Here is a 20,085-nt window from a genome sequence, read left to right on the forward strand (position 1 = left end):
GTTTGTCTGTCCCCACGAAAGTAGACCAATCACAGCTCACGCTGCTATACGTGCATACAGCGAACCACGAGCTAACATGTTAGCTAGCGATGTTAACGTTAGCAACGGACATTAGCCAAGCTCTTATCAACGTTAGCGACGTACAAAGCTAACGCTACGTAAGGTTAGCGATGCGCGTTAGCCAAGCTAACGTCATCGCCGCTAGCAACGTACAAAGCTAACGTTACGCAACATTATCAGCATTTAACAACAACTACACACCTAGTAACTTGCTAAAGATTGCACAGGGAAGCCACGCGGTTATTAGACTCTGTGTCTTGTTTTGTTTTTTACACAGGTTTTGCACATGTTTGACCCTGTCCATATTACTGTGTGTGTGTGTGTGTGTGTGTGTGTGTGTGTGTGTGTGTGTGTGTGTGTGTGTGTGTGTGTGTGTGTGTGTGTGTGTGTGTGTGTGTGTGTGTGTGTGTGTGAGGTGAGTGCATGTTTGTTTTAGTATCCATCGGTTTTATAGCTGTGGAGTCAGAAGTGACTGTGTGTGTGTGTGTGTGTGTGTGTGTGTGTGTGTGTGTGTGTGTGTGTGTGTGTGTGTGTGTGTGTGTGTGTGTGTGTATGCATGTCGGTTCTGGTGGTGGGCATCAGAAGTGACTGTGTATGTGATATGTGGTGTGTGTGTGTTGTGTTGTGTTGTGATGTGTGTGCGTCTGTGTTTTAGTATCCCTCGGTTTTGTAGCCGTGGTGGCCATCAGACGTGAGCTGGGTGGTTTCCGTGGCTGAGGATGGCTGCACCATGATGGGGTCAATCGTATCTGGGGATGGAAAAAGAGAGACAGAGAAACAGAGACAGAGAGAGACAGAGACAAAGACAGAGACAGAGAGAGAGAGAGAGAGAAACATGAAGACCGAGAGAGAAAGAGAATATTTTCAGTATTTATTCCATGGAAACATAACTTTCAGACATTGCAAAACCCAGCAGTAAAGTCATGATTGATTGAATGAATGAATGAATGAATGCATGAATGCATGAATGAATGAATGAATGAATGAATGAATGAATGAATGAATGAATGAATGAATGAATGAATGACCATATTTATATAGTGCCTTTCTAGTTACAAGACACAGTAGTTATCAATGTACAGCAGCTTGAGACATGTAACTGTGATTCAGGGCTAGGTACTAAGGCAGTTATAGGAGCACACAAAGACATTTAGGAGCACAGTAAAAAAAAAATGTACAGTCACTCTTTTCAGTCGGGTTGGATATTGTTTGAATTTTATCGATTACGGTTCTGGTTCTGCTTATTGAATCTGGTTCTTATCGAATCTCTGTTTTGATTCTAATATTTGCGGTGGGGGAGAAAATTAAATATCAAGAACCAAAACTATTCTACCTTTCATTCTTGGCAGATTTAGGCTATGGTCAGTAAATTGTGAACCATGACATGAAGGCATATTTTCTCTTATTCTGCTGTAACTCAGCCTTTAGTTTTTGTCATCCGTTTCCTATGCATTATGAGAGGAATATAACAAAGGAGGCTTATCAAATTCATTCATATCGCTGTGGATGATAATGCATTTAGCTCATCTCTCACCTAAGGGAGGAGACAACTGTTGCCAAGGAATGTAAGCCGTTCATCTTAAATCACTGCTCAGTGACATCCATCCTTTCTGTGCTCCTCTAAAGTGAACGTCTTCTTACAACACTACCAAAGGGTTAACCCTTTCACTGCGACAATACAGAAGGTTAACCCTTTCACTGCCACACAACAACGGGTTGACACTTTCACTGCGACAATACAGAAGGTTAACCCTTTCACTGCCACACGACAAAGTGTTAACCCTTTCATCACTACCACACCACAGAAGGTTAACCCTTTCACTACCACTACAGAAGGTTAACCCTTTCACTACCACACTACAGACGGTAGTGAAAGGTTAACCTTCTGTAGTGTGGTAGTGAAAGGGTTAATGTCTGGGGATGAACTGCGCCTGGTAGGCTGCTCTGTGAACTAGATCTAGTGTTATCGTTTGTTTGGGTTCCTCTAATATAAAAGACAAATGTCAGCTGTTGGTATATTGTTACACTCAAGTGTCTGTCTCACAGTCAGACCTCTCTCCACATTGTGCAGCACAGAGAAGTTATAACCCAAGTGCAACGTTGACGTTGTTGTAACGTTAATGCTAACAGTGGGAGAACGCAACACGGTACTCGTTTGTCATATTTTTATTCTATTTGTACTTCTCCACTGTACTATAATTCTATGACCTGTATCATGTCTTCTACTACCTGTACCTCCCCTCCCCCCTGCTGCTATGATGCCTGAATTGCCCCAAGGGGATCAATAAAGGAATATCTTATCGTATCTTATATTGGAGGTGCTTCCTTGCTGCACAACATACTCTTGCTGCAGGTATTGCGTTTGGCTGTATTGCATCTTTTTTGTGAAGCTCAGCCAAATGCTCAAGCGTTCGCTGCTATTAGCCAAGACCACTGTTAGCCATCTTGGTAGTATGCATATTCGTGGGGCGACAGTGGCTCGGTAGGTAGAGCAGTCGTCTGGCAATCCGGAGGTTCCCGGTTCGATTCCCGCTCCTCCCGGGCAGCGTGTCGATGTGTCCTTGAGCAAGACACTTAACCCCTAATTGCTCCCGATGAGCAGGTTGGCACCTTGCATGGTTGTCTCCGCCGTCGGTGTGTGAATGTGTGAGTGAATGGGGAAAATGTGAGTAACAAATTGTAAAGCGCTTTGGATAAAAGCGCTAATATTAAAAAGCAGCCATTTACCATCTTGCACTATGGAGTCCTGTAGGTGCTGGAGGGAGGGATCAGAGGTAGAAGAAGCTCACCTCTCTCGTCAGAGGTCATCTGTGCCTCCAGGTCTTCAGGGGAGACGTAGAACTCAGGCTCCTGGTCCATCGGTGGCCTGGGTTTACACTTCCCACAGCAGCAGTTACAGCAGCAGCACAGGCAGCAGCAGAAGTAACAGCCTGTCGCCACCCCACAGAATACAAACAAGGCTGAGAGAGAGGGGGGGGGGGTGAGAGAGAGGGGGGGAGGGAAGATGGAAGAGGGAGAGAGAGAGTGAGGGGATGGAAGAAGGAGAGAGAGAGTGAGGGGGTGAGAAAGAGAGAGAGAGAGAGAGAGAGAGGAGGGGAGATGGAAAAGGGAGAGTGGGGGAGGGAAGAAGGAAGAGAGTGAGGGGGGAAGAAAGAGATAGAGTGAGAGAGAGAGAGAGAGAGAGAGAGAGAGAGAGAGAGAGAGAGAGAAGGGAAGAAGGAAGAGAGAGAGAGAGTGAGTGAGAAGGGGGAGGGAAGAAGGAAGAGAGAGAGGGGGGAGAAGGAAGAGTGAGGGGGGAGGGAAGAAGGAAGAGAGAACGAGAGGGGAGAGGGAAAAAGGAAGAGAGGGGGGAGAAGGAAAAGAGTGAGAGAGTGCGAGGGAAGAGAGGTGTGTTAAACAACAAGCTAGATGTATTGACTTGCAGCAATAGAGATAACAGCCTGTAACCTAGAAACACCATTAGAAGGAGATGACAACAGTTGCTATTATGTATCCAACAGTTTGTTGTCTTCCTCTACATGGGACCAGAATTAATGGGAGTCAATGAGCCAAAATGTCAGGAGGAAGAGTGGTCGACCGCTCTCCACCCTGAGCCACCGTCGCCCCTGCGAGCACAGGTTAACCCAACGTTAATCTCTCGCTTTATCTCCGTCTGTCCAGCCAGCCAGCCAGCCAGCCAGCCAGCCAGCCAGCCAGCCAGCCAGCCAGCCAGCCAGCCAGCCCTCAACCCAACAACCCACCCTGCCACCTCACCATCCCTCCTTCTCACCTTAGCCCACCAACTGGAGAGGACAAAGTACGTGTTGACGTTGTCCTCTCCGAACTGCTCCGCCACGTAGAGCCCCAGGGAGCCATACTTGTCGTAGATGTTCCTCTTGGTGCCGTCAGCCAGGATGGAGTGGGCGTTGTTGATCTCTTTGAACTTGTCGGCCGCCTCTGGGTTGTCCGGGTTCTTATCCGGGTGGAACTTCAGCGCCAGTTTCCTAGAGAGAGAGAGAGCGAGAGAGAGAAAGAGCGAGTAGGGAGATAGATGGAGAGGAGGAAGAGTAGAGAACGAGGGTAGAGAGGGGGAGAGAGAGAAAGGAGGGGAGAGATGGAGGAGGAAGGGTAGAGCGGGAGAGAGAGAGCAGGGAGGGAGGGGAGAGAGATAGGAGGAAGGGGAGAGAAAGTGGGTAGAGAGGGAGAGAGAGAGAGACGGGAGGGGAGAGATAGAGAGGAAGAAGGGTAAAGAGGTTAGAGAGAAAGAAGGGGAAAGAGATAGAGAAGAGGAAGGGTAGAGAAAGAGAGTAGAAAGGGGAGAGATAGAGAGATGGGAGGGGAGAGAAATAGAGAGGAGGAAGGGTAGAGGTTAGAGAGAGAGAGATAGAGACGGGAGGGTAGAGATGGAGGAGAAAGGGTAGGTAGGTAGAGAGAGAGAGAGAGAGAGAGAGAGAGAGAGAGAGAGAGAGAGAGAGAGAGAGAGAGAGAGAGAGAGAGAGAGAGAGAGAGATCACACATGGTGAAAACAGGTTCACTACACTTGATGTTACACATGATCGTTTTAAGACCCAGTTGGTTCCAGATACTTTTTTACTTTAGGAGTTTTTCAAGGAAGCGGAGTTGTGCATAATTAAGTCTACATTCACCAATGAATATTCATATTCATATTAGACTCATGGCTCCTCCTCACAGAAATAATCTTGTAAACCTGGGACCTGGGTTCAGATTAAACTTCTCATTTGAGTCCCATGTTGAAAAAGATACCCATCAAGTTGGCCAACCGACATTGACTTACAAACAGAATACAGTATACAGGCTGGCACTCTGGCTGTATGTCCATAACTTCATGAGTTCACCCGTTGCAATTTAACTACAGCGCTCTAGCACCCTCTAGTGGCTCATAATGTAAGACACCAACAACTCAAGGTACTCAAGTGAGTGTGAGTTTGTGTTAGGATTTAACAATATAAGTAGGTTGGCACCAGGGGTGCAGTGCTGGGCATACGCGGTCAAACGACGTTTGGGCTTCGTCACTGAGGCCGAAGTGCGCGCATCCTATTATTATGCAAAGTCTAGGTGATAAGTGGCAGCGCGACGACACAAAAATGAATTGTCGCCGGCACTTATCACCTAGACTTTGCATAATAATAGGATACCGACAACCAAATACAAGCCCTGTAGGTGGAGGGTTGCTTGATCTCTCGACTGGAAGGATGAGACAAGGTGTATCATCTGTTCTGTGCGCAACCGAGGGAACATGTATGCGCGTGCGCGGGAGCGCGCATGCGCGGGCGTTTGGCCTTCGCCCATATTACGACTGCACCCCTGGTTGGCACCTTGCATGGTTGCCTCTGCCGTCGGTGTGTGAATGTGTGAGTGAATGGGTAAAAATGTGAGGAACAAATTGTAAAGCGCTTTGGATAAAAGCGCTATATAAATGCAGCCATTTATTTGTGTGTGTGGATTTGTGTGTCTGTGTGTGTGTCTGTGTGTGTGTGTGTGTGTGTGTGTGTGTTGTAACTTGTACCTGTAGCATTTCTTGATGTCCTCTGGTGTGGAGTTCTTGTCGACTCCCAGTACGATGTACAGTGAGTCTCCTGATGTGGAGAGAGTCCTTTGTCTCTGCTGCTCCATGGTCCTCTCTTGCTCTCTCTCTCTCTCACACTCGCTCCCTCGCTCGCTCACAGCCTCACCTGTCTGAAAGGAGAAGGAAAAGAGTGGCACCGTGAACCAAAGAACAAAACAAAGGTGAGGTAACAATAATAGAAGCCTCTAATAAAGTAGAATAAAATAAAAAGGTATATAAACTAAATTAGAATAAAAATACAATATAATATAATATAATATAGGACAGGCCTGTACATAGTAGAATATATACACTAAATTAGAATAGAAATACAGTGGAATAGAATATGTAGCAGGGCTGTGCAATTGTGCACAGTATGAACAGTGTCATATTCAGATACTCGTAGTTTTGAGTGTATATATACAAATATATAAACCAGTGCCATCAAATCTAATTGAATTGATATTGACTTTGGATAGAGGCTGCTATATATAAATGCAGCCCATTGCAGTCCATTTAGATGTAAACTAAAGGGAACCTGCTGTAGCTCATCCCGGTAACACTATCATAGCGGTGATGTCACTGGCCACAATTACATCCATGCCAAGTGCAAGGACTACTGTAATGATCTGTGTGTGTGTGCGTCTGTGTGTGTGTGTGTGTGTGTCACAATCACCATTTCCCTACATTTACCGTAAAATAGGCCTATATGATACAGTAAGGACCAAGATAGCGACCAACAACATTTCCATCTGATGGATGCAAGCTGGACTGAAACTATGTCCATTCGTAGTACTACACAATATCATAATTCGATTAGATTCAAATGTATTGTCATTATTAGGGATGCTCGATATTGGCTTTTTTACCGATACCGATATTCCGATATTGTCCAACTCTTAATTTCCGATACCGATATCAACCGATACGGATATATGCAGGGTTTCCCCCCCCCCCCCCCCCCCCCAAAAAACTGAATAATTTCAGGTAACTAATAATTTCACTGGATATATATATAACAAATATTGTTATTGTTTTTTCTTTTTTTTAAACCGATACCGATATTTTCCGATATCACATTTTACTGCCGATATTGGCCGATAATATCGGTCGGCCGATAATATCGGACATCCCTAGTCATTATACAGCACAAGTACAGTACAACGGAAAGAGGTTTGGCATCCAACCAGAGTGCAAATGTAACAGTAAAGTGCAACAGCAATATACAATGTACAACAGGTGATTAAATACCTGAAAATATACAAATGACTGAGTACTGTGCTACTAAGTGTAGTGCTAATCAGATGTACGTACAGAGTTGTAGTATAATATGTACAGTGAGTGATACAGGTATACATACAGTATGGTAGTAGTCATACTGGCCAGCAGCGTAACTAGTAAGAGTAGGATATGTACAGAATGATAGATATAGTAAATTACTATGTGCAGGTAAGTACAGATAGGTATGTTAATGCGGTGAGAATAAATATATATGGTATATATACAGCATTATTGTACATGCTATCATACATACAGAGCTATGGGTTATAATTTATGCAGGTGTACAAGCAAGTATATAGAGGGATTATATGCAGGTATATTAAGAAGATTAATATGGATATATATATATGCTGTAAATATAAAAATATAAATGTATAAATGCTGTATACAGCACTGTGGAACATGCCATCATACAGAGTTAATGGGTAGACAGTGAAAGCAGTAGGTAGGTATAAATTGAGTATAGGCAACAGAGTCGTACAGTATGGGTAACAGTCTAGAGCCTAGGGTGTGTAGACTAGAGTCAGTCATAATGAGTCTCCTCCTCAGTCTGCTTGGTGTTCTCCTTGGTATCCATGATGACTCAGTGCAGGCCAGTCAGCGTGCGCTGCTGCAGCAGGTGTCTCTCTGAGCCATACAAGTCAGTCACCCATGTAGACAATAGATGGGCTGAAGGGGGCAGTTGGATCAGGGAGGTTACTGCGAGTCAGCCGGCAGACTGAAAGCTGACTCCACCTGCGTAGACGCCGGTGTGTGTAGCGCTGCCTAGAGGGGCTTATGTTGCCAGTGCCACCCTAAGCTAATTTAACCAGGCTGGAAAGCACCACACTCAGCCCCTTTTAACTGGAACACGCAACGTGCCGGAAAACACAACACATGCAAAACCCAGAAGACTAAATTGTTGTGCATTGATTGCGGAATTCGACAAGGATTGCGATTATTATTACATGAGTTGGGTTATTTTTTTTACACCCCAAATGAATGCTGTCTTCCCTCATCGAGTCTGGAAGGGTCCGGTGTGACAGAGTCCAAGCAGACGGCAATGCAGACGTCCAGTCTTGCACTTTCTAACTTTGCTTCCGGTCTAAGCTAATTGTATTCACCTGTTCACCTATTCACCAGTAGCCATATGGAGGGGGGGGGGGGGGGGGGTAGTAGGCTTAGGACATCCATTATACTAAGCCCTTTCAGTAACAGACACTGCCTGGACTGAGTGGCAACCATGAACACCACCAACAACAATAGTACTCAAATTCAATTGCACAGCCCTGTTACATATTCTACTGGAGACAGGTCTGCACAGGGAGATCGAGGTAGAGAGAAAGAGAGAGAGAGAGAGAGAGAGAGAGAGAGAGAGGAATAAGATAGATTTAGGGTTTTCCCACATCTACTATGCAACCATCTGAGAGTACTAGTGAGAAGTAAAGTATGTAGTTAGAAGTGAGCGTCTATCACAATGTGTTACATTAACACACCCTTCCCCTTCCTGGACTTATTATTTTGCACAATACTGCACAATTGCACTGTATTCTTATTCTAATATATTCTACTACAATCCTGCACAATTGTACAGCCCTGCCCTATATTCTATTGTATTTCCATTCTAATTTAGTTTATATATTCCATTTTATTCGATTCTACCTTTAATTGTCTGTTAATGTTGATGCACCAAACAAGATTCCTCGTTTGACAAAGACAAATTCCTTGTATGTGCAAGGCGGCCTGCTTAAGCAATAAAGACTTTTCTGATTCTGACAAACAGAGCCCTCGGTCAAAGTGTCCCTCCATTCCATTTAATTCTCCCCGTTGGCCAGTCTATCAGGAGCTCGGGAAGCATTCAGGAAATTGGGGATCGATGCAAAATACAGCAATCCGCTGTGCGGTGAGATAAAGCAATACGAGCTCCTTTCTCCCACGTTTCAGCTGTCTCTGTGACCAGTCAGTTCCATAAAGGAGAATAATCATCTGTATCGCCAATGGTATTAACCACAGTCACATGCTATCATGAGGTAAGACTCAAGAGGATGATGGACAATCCATCATGTGTGTTTCAAGTCCCTGTGGCCACTGTGTGCAAACCCTTTGTTTGTGTTTGGATTAATGACTGGGCCTTTAGCTTTAGCACTGAGTGGGAGGAGGCTGTTAGCAGCTTAACTTTAGCCTGGCCAGCAGGATGTCCCACTAGCAGCTACACGCACACACACACACACACTCACACCAGGGTATTACACATCCTGGTAAGGCACACACACAGAAACACAAAAGTAATGTGCCGTGCAAACACAGGAGGAAGAGACAGGTCAGGCTACACAGACCAGCCTTATTGTAAAAAACAAAACAATATAAATGACAGTGCGAGTGAGTGTTGTGAGTGAGTGTGTGTGTATATGTGTGAGAGTATGAGACAAGTGTGAGAGAGACAGAGAGAGAGAGTGAGACAAGTATGAGAAAATGACAGAGGGAGAGAGAACGAGAGTGAGATAGGCATGAGCGACAGAGAGCAAGAGAGAAAAGCTACCAGTGAGTCACACTGTACATCCGGTTGACACTTCACTGTGAATTAGATGGTGTTGAGACTATGGCTGTACCAAATGCTTCGAAGCTTCGATCGTAATGTTGACATTGGCATTCTAAATCAACATTCGAATTTATAATTTTTTATAAAAAATAAAAAGAAATCTTTTTTTCTTTAATCTTTTTTTTTGGTCTATTCAATCGGTTTAAACCAATGGGGGTTTTCTTCACAGTTGCAGTTAAAGATTAGGCTACACTAATATTATACTATAAGACGTCACCATCACTTTCATACCAACCGAGCCATTATTGGATTATTTATGTTGATGAAACTGATGAGTTATATTCATTAAAGAAAGTGTATTTAATAAAATACTAATTTAATCAGATTAATCACTTTATTTTTTTAATGAAGTTAATTTTGTCTTTTCTTTTCCATGTGATTTTTAAATTGTATCTACAGTATATATTCAAGCTTACAGACAAGTAGCCGGAAACAACAAGTGATATCTTCACTTGTCTACTGAGATCTGAGATCTTCTGAGAGAATTGTTGAATAGATACACAAATGTTCTAGAATGTTTGATTATGACATCATACTGTGACATCACAACAGAACATGTTTGACTTCATTTGAATAATATAAATAATATGTAATAATATGAGCTGCTAGGGCTGGACCTCTGGACTTGAACTGTGCTGCACTGTTTCCATGTCCCCTACCACTGCACTTTACTGTCTTGTTGTCTCACTGTTCTGTCCTGTTTTGCACTTACTTATTTATCATTATTGTGTTGTTCCTATTTGTGAACAAATCAATCATGCACTGTAATGTCAAATCACATTCCATTTTGTACCTGTACAAAATGGTGAATAAAGAAATCTGAATCTGATGTATGATATAATATAATGTAATGTAATAATATTATATATTATAATATAATGTAATATAATAATAAAGTATATTATATTTAGGTCCCATTTGAATAATATAGAATTGTCTAAAACATGACATTCTTTAAAAGTCTTAAAATAAAATACATTTAATTTAAATTAAAATAAATGTAAAATAATAATAACTTTATTTATATAGCACCATTCATACAGATTGCAGCTCAAAGTGATTTACACAAAAAACGAAACAAAAGGATAAAGAAAAAATTATAATAATTAAATTAAATAAAGACATTAAAATGATAAAAACGTATTGGGAATTGGCATAATGACTAACATTGGGATGGGAGAAAATCGGAGGAAAAAGGAGGGGGAAAAAGATTAAAAAAAAAAAAAAAAAAAAATGATAAAAACGGTAATAAAACAACTAGATAAGATAGTAAAAATAGCTAAATAAGACAAACAGTAAGACACTAACATAAGACAATAAATAAATTACAAATAAAAAAATAATAAAGACAGAAAAATAAAATAGTTAAAATAGCAACAAAAAAATTGTTTTTTTATGAAGTAAATTTTTTTTTGTAGACATTCGAAGCTTCGTTCGAATACTTCAATCGAAGCTTTGAATGTTAAAAAATGATATTCGGTACAGCCCTATTGACAGCTATGACCTTACCTGCTACACTTGGCGCTTGTTTCCTTTTCCATGTGGTGATTTTTAAATTGTATCTACAGTATATATTCAAGCTTACAGACAAGTAGCCGGAGACAACAAGTGATATCTTCACTTGCCTACTGAGATCTGAGATCTTCTGAGAGAATTGTTGAATAGACACAAATGTTCTAGAATGTTTGATTATGACATCATACTGTGACATCACAATGGAACATGTTGAATAGATACACAAATGTTCTAGAATGTTTGATTATGACATCATACTGTGACATCACAAAGAACATGTTTGACTTCATTTGAATAATAGAAATAATAATGATATAATATAATGTAATGTAATATTATATTATAATATAATGTAATATAATAAAGTATATTATATAAAGAAAAAATGATAATAATAAAATTAAATAATAGACATTAAAATGATAAAAACGGTAATAAAACAACTAGATAAGATAGTAAAAATAGCTAAATAAGACAAACAGTAAGACACTAACATAAGACAATAAATAAATTACAAATAAAATAATAATAAAGACAGAAGAATTAAATAGTTAAAATAATAAAATAGCTAAATATTTTTTTTTGTAGACATTCGAGTCGAATACTTCAATCGAAGCTTCGAATGTTAAAAAAATTACATTCGGTACAGCCCTAGTTTAGACAGCAGTGGTCAACTGGTAGATGACTTTAGACGGTGGTAAGTCTGATGATTTCTACTAAAGTGAAATATCCCTTTAATTAAATCTTCACAAACCAACACCAGTTTCTCACCTGTCTATCACACCCACCCCCGCTCTCTCTCTATCACACACTCACCCCTCTCTATCACACACTCACCTCTCTCTCTATCACCCCCCTCTCTCTATCACACCCATCTCTCTCTCTCTATCACACACTCTCCTCTCTCTCTATCACACACTGAACTCTCTCTATCACACACTCTCCTCTCTCTCTAATAGAGCACACACTCACCTCTCTCACACACTCATCTCTCTCTCTATCACACACTCACCTCTCTCTATCACACTCACTAGTGATGCACCGCTGTGAAAATTGTGGCCGATACCGATAACTGAGCTCAGACAGATCCCCACTGGTAACGTGAGGCTAGATTGATGAAAAATGAATGGAAATCGATAATAAAAAAAAATAACTATTAAAAACGAGATCTCTCGTCGGCTGGCACTCAAAGTGTTAATATTGCTGTTCTGGCCGATACCGATATTTACCGATGTCGATATCTCTGTATAGAAAACACTTTTATGATAATCGAATAAAGAGCTATTTTCCAAAACGCTTTTATTTAATTTTTTTTTACTTTTGTAAGTTATTTTCAGCAATGACTGATATTTTGAATGAATGAATGAATGAAAACTTTATTTAACAGATTGCAGAATGGGTACAATACAGTACGGCTCAATACATACAATTGTTAAGGGGATGCAGACCTGAGAAAGACGTTAGTCTTGTTTCCATCAGGGTCCCCCATTTTCAATTCATATAGACATTTATGACATGCACAACATACATGACATTTATGGCATAGGGACATATAGGTATTTAGTACCGATACATTTGTGACATAAACGGTATTCAAATATACAGTACTGTTACCCCTAGATCCTGACAGAGTATATACATATGATGGGGAGGGGACTGTACATTAGGAGGGGGTGGGTGGGTGGGTGGGAGAGAAATATACATACAGTGGGGAGGGGATATATACATGCGGTGGGGAGGAGACTGTCTATTAGGAGGTGGTGGGGGTTTTGGGCATTTACGGTGGCCAGTTTCGAATTGCAGCGAATTGTAGGTGCTCTTTAAGAGCGGTTTTGAATGTGGGCAGGGATTCACATTCCTTTACAGCTTTGGGTAGGGCGTTCCACATTGTTGTGGCATAATTGCGAAATGTGTTTAGTCCCTTGTTTGAGCCGAATCTGGGTTTAACATGATTTGTTGAGCTTCCTCTGGTGTAGTGGTTGTGGTATTCACTGACCTTTGGGAAGTATTTTGACATGTACATGGGCACCCCGGTCGTATAGTGTATCTTGAAGACCAGGCCCATTGCAAGTTGCTGTACTCTGTCGTCTACTCTAAGCCATCCTAGGTTGTCAAAGTGGGCAGGGGTGAGGTGGGTTCTGGGGTTCAGGTCAAGTAGTAGTCTGACCAGTTTGTTTTGTGATGTTTGTAATTTTGTTTTAAGCGCCTTTGAGGTGCTTTGGTACCATGAGGTGCACGCATAGTCATAGTACCCTTGAATGAGTGCTCCTGCTGAAACTATTCAACACTTTGAGCCGGCCGTGTTTTCCTTTTTACCCCCTTGAATGCCCATCATGCATTTCAATGTTAGCGTTAATATCGCCTAATCTATGTTTTAAATTATGGCTATGTGTCTAATCTGCCCGTCGCTTATCAATGACTAATTTTCCAGTCAACATTGTCGAAGCGGATTGTTTTTTTATCGGTTCATTTCCGTTTTATAGCATCTTGAAAAGCCCTCGTTTTCAAGGAAAATAAAAATATTCCATAATAAACTGAATATTCTAGAATACACACAAAACGTTCTCATTTTATGAATCGTTTTCAAATAAACACTAGATTATCGATAGTATATGTGTACGTATGCACGCTATATAGGCGATCTGATATCTGATCTGATATATTTCCTGATCGCTCGCACAGCCAAACAGCCATATCACATATAGGGGAAAAGCTTATATCTCCGTGAAAACAGGTCTGATTATCCTAAGACTGGTAAAATAGATTCCTTACCTGAGATCAGATGGTATCCAAAAAGATTATTCCAATTCCTGATCGCCATTCCAAAAATCGATCCTTTTATTGATCCAATGCTACATACTGTAAACACATATTCCACACTGTTCTGATGCTCCACAATGAATCCGATCGGCTCGAGGAGTAAAATGTGGATTCCGGATATTTTTTTCTCATCCATTTTCATTGAGTCCATTCCAAAAGGGTGCATTACCATCTGGGAGACGATAGGGGGCGCTTTTTCACATCTGAGCTCCTGATGGGGCTGGTTTCCCAACGGTAGACTCAGTTGATGAAATATGAATTCAGATCGCTAATAAAAAAATAAAATGATATTTGTCGTTGTGGGCATTCAGGGGGCGGGCTGATAACACGTGTTATGTCGTCCGTGGCATCCAAAGTGTTAAGGCCAAACATGTAAAAAGAAAAAAAAATCGTAAAAAAAAATAAAAATCTTACTATATCGACCCATATCGACCCTATCTTGATATCGGACCGATACCGATGTGTACAAAAACTGCCATATCGGCCGATATTATATCGCGGCCGATATATCGTGCATCACTAACACTCACCCCTCTCTCTATCACACACTCACCTCTCTCTATCACACACTCACGTAAGTAAGTAAAACTATTTTTATAGCGCCCTTCTCAGCACGAGTGCACAGAGTGCTTCACAGCATTTTAAAACATCAGTAAAAATACAAGAAATAAGACATGTGAAGAGAAGAAAAAACATTAAAATGAGCTAAAACAAGGGCGGCTAGGTGGTGTAGTGGGCAAGGCACTCGCCACCAATGTGGAGACGCTGGGTTCGCGTGTTCGAATCCAGCTCTCCACATTGTTTTCAGTTTGGCTGGTCGTCCGTACTAATACAATTGGCAGTATTAGAGGGTGGGAAACTGATGGGTGGGGATCGGGCGTTGTGGACAGCGACTCCTACAGGTCGGTTGGTGCGCCTGCGCAGTAGAATCAGGAAGTGTCGGGGGCAGCGTGAGCCTCCCACGCGTTACTCCTCGCCACTGAGAGATCGAGCTGCGCAGGTGAAAAGATGCGACTGCTGTTACCTCAAGTACCGGAGGGGACTTGTGCTATGTATGACTTAGTCCACATTGCAGCCGGCTTGTGGGAGGCAAGAAACAGCGTTCGTGACAGGGGAGGGTTGAATTGGATGATACGAAATTGGGATGGGAGAAAAATATAGAAAATGGGAGAAAAAGTGGATAAAAAAAAATTAGCTAAAACAACAGAATAGAGAACAAAAAACAAAGACAAACAGAAAGAAACGGCTATGGGTGTTTAAAAATCCTGCCTGTAGAAGTAAGTTTTTAGCTGCCTTTTAACACTTTGGTTGCCACTTGTTAACATGGTAAAACATGGTTGAATGCCACCACCCACTTCAATGATAGCGTTGTGAACAGGGTACAAAATAGTTACACGCCCAGCGCCACTGGCTTGTAGATTTATTCTTTGGCGATTAGAATTTAAGGTCTGCCCGCCACCTGGCGGCTAACAAAATACACTGCATCTATCGCTTCTCCTCCGCTCCAATCCACACCCTCCAGGCCGCTCACAGTGGGATGTAATATACATGTAGTACAATGCCAAAGCAACAGATGGCGATGTACAAACATGAAGGCCATTTTCAACCAATGAGAAGGGTGAACCTGTGATATCCTGTTCAGGCTTTGTCACTCACATCCTGTTTTGACGCCATTGTTGTTGTCGTTAGCTTACATGCTAACGTTAATGGCAGCGACCATAGCATTGTGGCTAGGCTAGCTATCATCGCTTAATAGAGCTAGTGAATGGATAAACAACATTATTTAACATTGCAGAATGGGTACAATTACAATGCGGCTCAATACAAACAATTGTTAAGGGGCCCAGGGGGTGTAGACTGTTGTAGTTTGAGCTCATTTACACCATGCTCAAAAAAATATCTGCCGAGCGATGTGACGCGGGGAGCGCTCGATTCAAGGTGAGCGGTGAGCGAGCGGAGAGCGACTTGGGGGCGGGGTCAACATGAGCGATTAGCGGAGCAATTAGTTTCCTTATATCGCTTCCTCCAGGGTTCCAACTTGTGTTGACAAAATGCAACCCTGTTCAGCTACGGGGAATCAGCGCTCTCTCTCTAGACTAGAAAGGTGCACTCAGTAGAGCACAGATGTCCGGCAGGGCGGCAGCCACACATAATAATAATAATAGATTGGATTTGTAATGGACTTTTTGTTCACTGGGATCCCAAAGTGCTACACTACATGGTTAAAACAGTTAAAAAAATAGAAATAAAATGTGTGTCCCGACCCCACTTCTATGTTTCAATAAATTATTTGCATTTAAAACTATTAACACTGACTCATTCCTTCAGTCCACTCAAAATTATGCTAATATTCCTTATGTTGTTTATGATATTAATTGAAAATAGCATATGAGAGTATTATATGTAATAATAACACATGGCGATATACTAAAAAGCTATTTATAATTTTTGGCTAGTAAAAAATCTGCCCGGCTGGTACTCTTAAAAATCTACCAGCCAAATGGCTGGTAAGTCAAAAAGTTAAGTTTGTTCCCTGGTTGTGAACACATAATCTCTGTTAGGGCTGGGCGATAAAACGATAACGATAACTATCGCGATCAATTATTTCCTCGAAATAAACATGAAACGTGGTCGCAAAGTTTCGATATCGATTTTCCAAGCTTGGATATGAGCACACGCACTAACAATCAATCAGTGAAGGAGATGGCCGACAGTGAGGGAGACCCGCGCTGCACCTCTGGGTAGAGAGGTAGAACTCCAGTAGTCAACAAGGCTGGCTAGGATAATTAGCTTGCACGCCGCTATTTTATAGTTTACGTGCCGAGTGGGTGTGTGGTGTGAATTCTGAGGCCACGGTTAGAGTAGTGTGGGGTATGCGGTGGACGTCGTTGCAATGTATTGGGGCTGAATGATACGATGCAGGTGCCTGCAATCGATATGAGACGATATCATAACATAAGCCCATTTAACACAATCAGTAACATTTTAGATCAACTCAAAAAAGGCAACGGAAATATCATTTGACATTTTTATTTTTGACCTCTTCCAGACTTTTAAAGGAAAAACAATCTATTGTTTTTAATACACATAGACCTCCTGTTCACTGTAAAGTGCCACGTTTTGATATATTGAGCTTTAAACTTTAAGTTAAATGTTTTGGAACTCACAACACGCAACCGTTTTATGTTGCATGATCATGAATACATTTATTTTGTATTGTATTTTTTATGTTTAAATATCAACATTATCTGTCCACCCTCAGTACATTTACTATCAATATAATATACTCGTCTGACTTCATGTGATCTTTCCAAACGCGCACACACACACAGAGAAGGGAGAATGTCTGCCCCCTCCTCCTCACTCTGCCCGTCTGCTGTTCTCTCTATATGGCTATGAACAGCTTGTTGTTAGCTCATGCTAACGTAACGTTCATTTCGGACTTTATGACGCGAGGATTGCAAAGCATGTTATATGCATTTGACCCGTTGCCGAATAAAACAGCAGGGATTTGTTTTGGGTCGCGACAACACTATCCACTAGCTCTGTTTCAATGTCCGCGTTCCAAACGCTACTGTCTGCTGCTGAGACGAGTCCTGCTCACCTGCTGTGTTGTGAGCTGAGCCGAGCGGATATGAGTCACTGCTCGCAACTCGCGGGGATATTGTTCGCTAGGGATTATGGGATTTGGTGTTTGATATATGGAGTCTTACGCAGAAGGGACATTGTATTTAATCGCACAAGACTACAAGTACCAAGTGGATAGCGTGGCACCGTGGCCCATTCAATTTACTGCTTTTTTTTTTTTTTTTTGCCAGGCACGGGCCATCGCACCAGTGCTATTGAAGTCAATCCTTTCATCGCACAGACTGACGTCAGTGTCGCACGTGCAACATATATGTCGCACTGTACAGCCCATAGGTCAAAAAAGATCCGATTACCCCAAGACTGGTCAAATAAATTGCTTACCTCAGATCAGATGTTCTCCAAAAAGATTATTCCAATTCCTGATCGCCATTCCAAATATCGATCACGTTTATTGATTAAGCGTTGGGTACTGTAAATATGTATTCCACGTTGTTTTGCGGCTCGGCGATCACTTCGGTCTCTTAGCGCTACAAACAGCCTCACAAACTATGCAAGTCTGTTTAGAAATGCTGGCCGTTTAGCGTGAGATTAGACAGATCCAAATGGCCCCGAATGTGTTAATAGCGAATGTGAGATAATCAAACAAGTGAGCTAGCTGACTGCCGTCATTGCTATTGTCATTGATATTTGGGAGTCGCAGTAGGCTAATGTTATTTCCAGGAACAAGAGCATCTATGGCAAATGTTACATTGTTAATGCTTGAAATGTCTGAGCTTCCACATTAACGTATGGTTTTGTTTTTACTTAATAGCGAATGTGAGATAATCCAACAAGCGAGCTTTCGCCTAAACCAGGGGTCGGCAACCTGCGGCTCCGGAGCCGGATGCGGCTCTTTAGCCAATCAGATGCGGCTCCCTGACCCAAAAAATATAATTTTTTTTTAAATATTTTTTCTTTCTCTTATTTTGGAGATCGATGTCATACTGTGACACTGAAATGAAAAAATATTTCATCAACTAAAATATACAGTAAGTCACTCTCCCTGCCGTCTGCAAGTGGCTAATCTTGAGTTTCCGACCCCCCAGTAAGCTAACCATGGATAAATCCAAAAAAAGGAAAGTCTGAGGAAAATAGAGGGTTTAATTCAGCGTGGACAGATTAATTTGCTTTCACGACTAACGATGCAGGCTTACCTAACCTATATGCCTGATATGTGGTGCGAACAATGAAAATTTAACTTTTTATTTTATAGATTTTCCCCAAATAAGGGAAGGACTCAAATAGAGCTGCATAGTTCAGGGTTTTATTTCAAAGTAGGTCTACAGATGCCAGTGTTTTTTCTCCTTTTCTGGGTTTTATTTCAAAGTAGGTCTACACATGGTAGTCTTTTTTTCAAAGTAGACTACTTTTTATTTTATAAATGTTCCACAAATAAGGGAAGGACTCAAATATACCTGAATAGTTCAGGGTTTTATTTAAAAATAGGTCTACACAGCCAGTATTTTTTCTCCTCTTCATAAGAGTTTGAGGTTTTCCTTTGTTATAACAGGAAAAAACGGCAATAAAAAGTGAATTTCTTTCTTTTTGTTGCTTTATAATTCCATTAATGCAACAAACTGTGTGCTATAAGTATAAAGTATAAATCGCAAATTACTTTGGGTATGCAATTGTCAGGCGTTTTATGCTAAATGTGGGGTATGCTTGGGGATATATAAAACGTTATACACCGTGTTATCTTCATTTTAAGGGTAAATAGGTTGTGCGGCTCCCTGAGCATTTTATTTTGTGGGAGGGGGGACAAGTGGCTCTTTTGATAGTAAAGGTTGCTGACCCCTGGCCTAAACTAATCGATTTCTTTTTACAATTTCATGACTATTTGAATATTCAAAAAACAATGCCCATCCCTACTATATTGCCTATGTGGTTAGTTGGTTACACCTTTGTTTACCGATCTATGACAAGTCAAAATGGCTGCTGTGAAAAGGACCCAATAACAAACACATAGGCCTGTCTGAGTCTCTTAGGATGAATGATGATGATAACAGAATGAAAGGATGACAAAAAGGAGAGGAAAAAGTAGGTCAGACTAATTGGGTGTCCTGGTATTCCCGACAACATCACGGCTTCACATCAGGGATTGTCACATGTCATCTAGTCTTTACCGTCACACTCCATATCTGACTAAGCAGAAGTGCCAGAGGAAGGGACGATCGTCTCTCTGATGTTAGAGTGACCATTGAAACACGAATGGACCGGAGGGAGTGAGAAGTAAGAGGTAAAAACTAGAGCATGGAGTAGAGATCCCCATGTGACTGTGTGTGTGACGTGTGTCAGCCATTACTAGTCCTCTCTAAAGCCCCAAGTCACCAGATGGCCACTATTGCCGTGGAAACCTTGGATCGGCACGGCGACGACATCCCTGAAACGCACCGATTTAACACCTCCCAAAACCCCTGCCCACTCTACTCGGATTAACCAATCACAACACGGAACCCACCCCCTCACCACCACACTGGGATTAACCAATACGAGTGATTCCTCAGCACCCAAAGGGATTATGCAATCTCTGTCTAGATGAATTACACCCAGCCAGCCATCACAGTGAGCATACACCAATGCGCTTTTGCCTTACTGAGCCAGTAGCCAATGAGATTGTGTGGTGCTGTTGAGGAGTAGCCAATTGTGAATGGCCGGTCGT

At 41.7% G+C, this 20,085-nt stretch overlaps 1 protein-coding gene across 1 annotated transcript in view; it reads right to left on the reverse strand.

The window, feature by feature from the left end:
- Positions 1-533: 533 nt before the first annotated feature.
- The window catches only part of LOC311243378 (dnaJ homolog subfamily C member 5-like), a 75,586-nt gene continuing 56,034 nt past the window's right edge, over positions 534-20,085 (reverse strand). The window contains exons 2-5 of the mRNA XM_084332584.1: positions 5,567-5,736; positions 3,829-4,043; positions 2,850-3,020; positions 534-809 (exon numbers count right to left, since the gene is read on the reverse strand). Of these exons, the coding sequence (XP_084188710.1) occupies positions 712-809; positions 2,850-3,020; positions 3,829-4,043; positions 5,567-5,673 (591 nt within the window). The 5' untranslated portion in view covers positions 5,674-5,736 and the 3' untranslated portion in view covers positions 534-711. The remainder of the gene's footprint in view (positions 810-2,849; positions 3,021-3,828; positions 4,044-5,566; positions 5,737-20,085) is intronic.

Source organism: Notolepis coatsorum, assembly GCF_963971535.1.
Source record: "Notolepis coatsorum genome assembly, chromosome: 17".
In the NCBI taxonomy this organism is placed as follows: domain Eukaryota; kingdom Metazoa; phylum Chordata; class Actinopteri; order Aulopiformes; family Paralepididae; genus Notolepis; species Notolepis coatsorum.